Raw genomic sequence first — 6,364 nt, forward strand, 5'->3', positions numbered from 1 at the left:
GTGGTGTAGCGTCTAAGGCATTTGACTGCTAACCAGAAGGCTGGAAGTTCAAAACCCACCAGCCACTCCTCGGAAGACTGGGCAATCTACTTCCGTAGATACCGCCTCGGAAACCCAAGGAGGGGTCACTATGAGTCCGAATTGACTTGACGCCAGTGAGTGCAGACAGGAAGTTACATTTTCTTGTATTTTAAAACAATTAACTCCTATGGATCTGCAAGCACAAGTTAAAGCTCTGGGTTAGTTTTTCTCTGCCTTTCAGATACAGTTAGTGTATTTTCAACATCTTAAAAATTATTACGAGGGGTGTTATATCCTGAATTGAGCATAGACCGTTCAAGGTGGCAATTCTAAACAAAAATTCAATACGGTTCTCTTTAATTATATTGTACCACTGGCTATTTAAATTGCAAACTCTATTGCTATCTGTTAATGCAGATCAGAGAAGTACTTAAAATGTGGTTGCAAAAGAAACAAAATAAATTGTAAGTAATTAACGCTGAGTTCATAAAGAAAGTAATTTTCTGATAAGTGTCAAGTTAAAACTAAAATAAAAATTGAGACGCTAGATGTCATAGTCAAATCTCTTGTGTGGCCTCAAAGTTCCACACAAAACTTTACATTTCAAACGTCACATTTTAGACCCACAAAACCAAATAGCAGAGCCACCGTGATCCCACAGTCATGGAAAAGTGCTTTCCAAAGTTTTTTTTTAAACGTTTAATTCCATGCAGAAAAGCTGAGTCAAAATACATAAACAGAGAAACAAGGTGAAGCTTTTACAGACAAATCAAAACTCTACCTAGCAACTTTCCTATCAAACAGAATAATCTATATACAGAAGATGCATGTTTGAGTGCAATCAGTTATAACGTGCATTCTACTTACTTTGTCTTTTTCCATTTATAAGCTTCATTAAAGAGACCCAGAAAGAAGTAACCAGTTGAATGAGGTTCGGCTCAGATTTTTTTCAAAAAAAGTTTGAAACTCGAGCTACAAATTTACATTCCAGACATTATGCGGAGGAGGTACTTTTTAGAAACTAACATTAAATATACACGCCTTAGAATGTTAAAATACTCATTTCAGTTTTCCGCACTGAACATTACCATTACAAACCTTCAACTTTACATCCCCCTCCTCCAAAAGATACACCTCCAATCCTCATTGGTCCATATAGTTCCGGCCCACATGGTATCAGTGGGTGTGACCCTCTCAACAAGCCCTCTCATTGGCTGGTAAGAAACAGCGTTTAATAGGCTGTGATTTGGGGGGTTGTCAAACTCCACGCCTCCGGACTTTGCGCTCGCCAATAGACCCGAGGTGCTGGCGGCTACTCTGCAATTCAAAGGGCAAGCTCGTCGCCTGAGAGCCAGCCCCAGAAAGACGAGCTCAGAGAAGGGAGAGGGGACGAGGAGGCAGAGGCAGCTCTGGCTGTGCATGCACGCTCTACGCCCACTCCCAGGCCCCAACATAAGTTCATACACTTGTATTTATTTTCCCAGCTACAAATAAGGGCTGGCAGTGCGTTCGTCTTTTACAACACCTTGACCTAGGAGCAGCTCAGGCTCCATCTCCAATTAGCCCATTCTACGAATGGGAGAAAGCAAGGGCAGGCTCAGGCAACTATCTTTAGGGTTTGGCGCCCCCTCCAAGCAGACCTCGACGGCGGGCGCTAGGGCGCACCGAGCGCGCTGCGGAGCCCTCCCCCATAGTCCCCTGGCCCCGCGCGCGGTGTCAGCCTCTCGCCCGCGCTCCCCTCGCAGCCGGACTTACGCGGCCTGTTCTTCCTCCCCGAGTCCATCCTCCTCCGCAGCCGGCATTTCTTGGCAGGGGAGTCGTGCTGAGGGGGCGGCGGCTGCGGCTGGAGCTCGGGCAGGAGCGGGAGGCGCGGGGACGCCGCGTCGCCGCCGGCTGCGGGGCCCCGGCTGCAGAGGCGCGGCGCCTGGATGGGTGGCGGGTGGAAGCCGTTGTGCAGCAGCCCGTTCACGGCGGCAGCGCCGGTGGGGGTGCTGAGAGCATGAGGGGCTGAGCGCTCTGGCTGCCCGCCGCCGACGTCCATGCTGGGGGCTGGAGGGGCAGCGCGCGGGCTCCGGCTCAGGCGGCCTCGCTGGAGGTCATTCTCGGGCGTCCTTATTTCCCCGGATCCTCCCTTCAGCTTCCGATTCAGCAGCCGCAGAGCCAGCGCCGGGGGATGGCGAGCCGGGCGCTCCTCCCCTTCTCCCACCGGCTCCCCCTCCTCCTCCACGCCCTGCCCCCCACCCGCCGGCCTCGCGGCACCCGCCTCCGGCGTGCCTACCCCAGGCGCGGAACCCGGGATCCCCGCGCACCTCCAGCCGGGGCCCCAGCCGCCTGTCTCCCCCAAATCCCTCAGCCGCGCGACTTCAAACGCGGCTTCCTTGCCTTCCAGACCTGTCCCTGCTACTGAGCATGCCCAGTCCTGCCCGCCACCGCCACCGATGAGTTTCAACATGGGGACTGAAGTTCTCTAGGTCTGCAAAGAGGAGATGGACGGGTTGGGCTTTGTGTGGTAGACAAAGCAGAGAGGGGACAGGGCAAGGCAGGCGCCAGGAGCTTGCAGCTTCAGGAGGAACGAAGAAGGAAAACCTAATAAATATTTACAGACGTGCAGGTTTGCTACTCCTGTCCTCTGTGGGCTAGATACCTTTGCAAGGTCACTCACTTTGCCTCCACTCCTTCCTTTTCCCACCCCCATCCCCCAACTCGTGTGTGTGTGTGTGTGTGTGTGTTTTCGTTAAGTGACCAAACCCTCAGGGGCCTGAGAAAAGGAAGGAGGATTATTTATAGAAAAGTAAGCAGCCTTGGAGAGGAATAGAAATGAAATTTATTTGCTGGCACCTACATACTATGTGGTCTCAGGGAGTTGTCTTCTGAGGGAGGAGACCTAGGAGTACAGTGTAAGGACAGTGAAGGACACAGCTGTAAGCAGGCTTAACCAATGTTGGAAGAGACCAAGTAAACAGAAGCAAGCCCTAGCTATAAAAAGCACTTTCCTCACCCAGAAAGGACTTCAAGAGACAATGTTATGTTATTTATAAAGAGTTGCCTATGTTTTTAAAAAGGGAAGACAGCATGGCCTGGTGGTAAGACGAGTTCTGGAGTCAGAACTGGGTTAAAAGCACAGCTCAGCCAGTGAACAAAACCAGAGAATGTCATTGCTCAAGTTAACACACCTGGAGATATGAAACAGGGCTGGGCATGCTCAGTCCACAGGGTAAAGATGGGTGGTGAGGACCTTCCCAAAATTGTGTAATCCTTGAGGCCTCAACTTTCTAATCTGTAACAGGGGCATGCTGTGAGGAAATTTATCAAAAAGGACCCAGCACAAAACTGGCACACAGTAAGTGCTCAAAAGACATCGCTATTCTTATTATGCTATTATTATTAACAGTTTAAACTTCATTTCAAGAAAGGGGAATAAACCATGCTCAGAGCCGAATTTATTGTTCTGCATATATCTTTACTGCATCTTCAGAGGAGCTAGGCCTGGAAGCATTCAGCATTGTCTAGGATCTGACTGCTTGATAATTCCTTACAACAGAGCCTTACCTAGAATCAGAACGTCAGGACGAGGGAGCCGTCTGAATGTTGTGGTCCATCCACTCATTTTTCAGATGAGGAAACAGACATGGAGAAGTGGTTGAGATTATGTGGAGCAAAGCCAGAACTAAACCCTAAATCTGCTAACTCTCTTTCTGCTTCTTTTAACTTAGCATGCTGTTTGGAAACAGGAAAACATTCTGAGTGATCTGGACCATGCCCACCTCTTCTGCATCATCTCAGGCTCCCTGTGCTGCCACTACCTTTCAGTCCCTCAAACAAATGATCATCCTTTTGTATCAGCTGTTTCTGTTGCCTGACGTTCTCTTCACCCAGAACTCTATGTCTACACTTCAGGTCTCCCCTTCCACCTCACCTACCTATCTAAACACCTTTCCTGACTCTTAGGGCTAGTTTAGGTCTTCTTGCTAAGCCCTCTTCCAACTCTCTATCCTTTTACCTTAATGACTCTAATCATGATGTCTTTAATTGTGCAATACATCTGTCTTCTCATTTATATAACGAGTAATAATAAGAGGACATCACTGAGTTGTTACAATGATGTAGTGAGTTAACATACATAAAGACATGAATTTATGTAAAAATCAGTGCCCAGGATTTACTGGGTACTATTTAATAAAAAGTTAGGTATTATTGGATTGACTGTGTCCCCCACTAGACTTGTAAGCTCCATTAAGGCTCGGTATGAGTCTACTTGATTCATCATTGTGGCCCTAGGAAGCACTTGGTAATTATTTATAACTGAACGAACAACTTAGGTGATATTTCACCAGGATCCCACTCACTAAATTCGCTAAAAATCAGAGATGCAAATAGAAGCTTGGCATCACAGTATCTCTAGGGACATATTCTCTCTAGCTTGATTCCCACGCATAGAGAGAAGCCCCAAGCCAGGTGGCTCAGACCCAGGCAGGGCAGAAGTAGCTGCTCCTGGAGACAAAATGTCCTCCACCTGCTTGCTTGCTTCGCCCTTGTCGGGCTGGCACACAGTTATGTGCACGGTGGGGAGGAAGCCAGATACCATCTCACAGGTTTACTTGGGAGTGTGTTGGAGGTGTAACAGAAGCATGAGATATCATGTGCTTCAGCAGGAATGTGGAACAAATGTCTGGAAGAGAGTAAGGGAGAAAGGAATCCACAAGCCACTTCTCCCTCTGTTCATTCCTTCACTTATTTAGCAATTACTTATTAAGTGGGGACTATATTGTAATGCAGAATGAACAAAGCTGTCCTGGAAGAAGTACAGCCAGAATGATCCTTAGAAGCAAGGATGGTAAAAATCTGTCTCATATACTCTGGACATGTTATTAGGAGGGACCAGTCCCTGAAGAAGGACATCATGCTTAGTAAAGTAGAGGGATAGCCAAAAAGAACTTCAATGAGATGAACTGGCATAATGGCCATGACAATGAGCTCTAATACAACAATGATTGTGAGGATGGCGCAGGACTTGGCAGTGTTTCAATCTGTTACACATAGGGTCATGATGAGTTGGAACTGACTGGAGAGCACCTAAAAACAACAACATTTTGTAAGTACTAAAATAGATGCTTGGAATACAAAGACAAAATAGATGGCTTCACTGCTTTCAAGGGATTCATAATCCAGTAGACAGGTAAGTCAATGGTTCACAGGTACCATTCTCACCTTAAGAATAACTTTGGGAGTCTCTCCTTTTTTTAACTGAATATTGAAAAATAATACACTCACAGAAAAGTACATATCCAAAGAACACATTGCAGTCAATTTTCCACAGGGTTTTCAATGCCTTATTTTCAGAACCAGCTCCTGATTAAGAAACAGAACATTATCAATAACCTAGGAAAATTTTAAAACACAGATTATGGGTCTAGGTCCAGAGAATGATAGTCAGGTTGGAGCATAGGAATCTACATAGTGATAATAAGTATATAAATATATTTTAAAACAAAACAATATAAACTAAAAACAAGGGCTGCTGATGCACAGGGAGACAGCTTGGGGCAGGAGTGCATGGAGGGATGGACACAGGGGAGAGGTAACTATTGGGAGGAAGAAGGAGGGGAGCTGTTGCCTTGTGGTAAATTGTGGTCAGTGTCATGAGACAAAGTGTATGTGAACCGCTGTATGCAAAGTGTATTTGCTCTGTAAAATTTCACCCAAATCACAATTAAAAAAAAAAAAAATCAAAAACAAAAACAAACAAACAGGGTTGTAATGCAGATGGTCTTTGTTTGGAGAAAGAAATATGCAAAATATATTACCTGGGTGGTGGGAAGTAACCGAAAAGATGCCAGAATGAGCAATGGTGGAGTAGAGGAGGAGGAGGAGAGGATACTTGGAGACGGCTGTTAAAAGAGTCTTCAGTGAGGAAGTGACCCTAAAATGACTTTGGAATGAAAATGGGTTTTCTTCAGGTGAGTAGTAAGGGAAGGCAGGAGGGAGTCCAAACAGCCTGGCATGTTTGGGAAACTGTCAGTTCCTCAAGGCTGAATGACAGCCTAGGAAGAGAAGAGATGAGAGAAATGGCTGAAAAGATTAGGTGGGGCCCAGATACCAGGTGGCTTTCTATGCCACAGGAAAGAGTTTGGTCATTATCCTGATGACGAAGGGAAACCTTAGAAGAGTTTTGTTGTTCTTAGCTGCTGAGGGTTGCCCCCCACCTCGTGGTAGCCCCCTACATAACGCCATGTGAGCCACAGGGTTTTCACTGCCTTATTTTCAGAAGTAGGTTGGCAGGCTTTTCTTCCTAGTCCATGTTAGTCTGAAAGCTCTGCTGTAGCCTCCTCAGCATCAAAGCAAC

At 46.6% G+C, this 6,364-nt stretch overlaps 1 protein-coding gene across 1 annotated transcript in view; it reads right to left on the reverse strand.

Moving 5' to 3' along the window:
- PANK1 (pantothenate kinase 1) overlaps window positions 1–2,473 on the reverse strand; it is a 168,366-nt gene extending 165,893 nt beyond the window's left edge. Inside the window, exon 1 of the mRNA XM_042781424.1 lies at window positions 1,777–2,473. Coding sequence (XP_042637358.1) covers window positions 1,777–2,473 — 697 coding nt within the window. The remainder of the gene's footprint in view (window positions 1–1,776) is intronic.
- Between the last annotated feature and the right edge of the window lie 3,891 nt (window positions 2,474–6,364).

This window comes from Orycteropus afer, unplaced genomic scaffold, assembly GCF_000298275.1.
Source record: "Orycteropus afer afer isolate SDZICR_OR568_19922 unplaced genomic scaffold, OryAfe1.0 scaffold00118, whole genome shotgun sequence".
Taxonomy (NCBI): Eukaryota; Metazoa; Chordata; class Mammalia; order Tubulidentata; family Orycteropodidae; genus Orycteropus; species Orycteropus afer.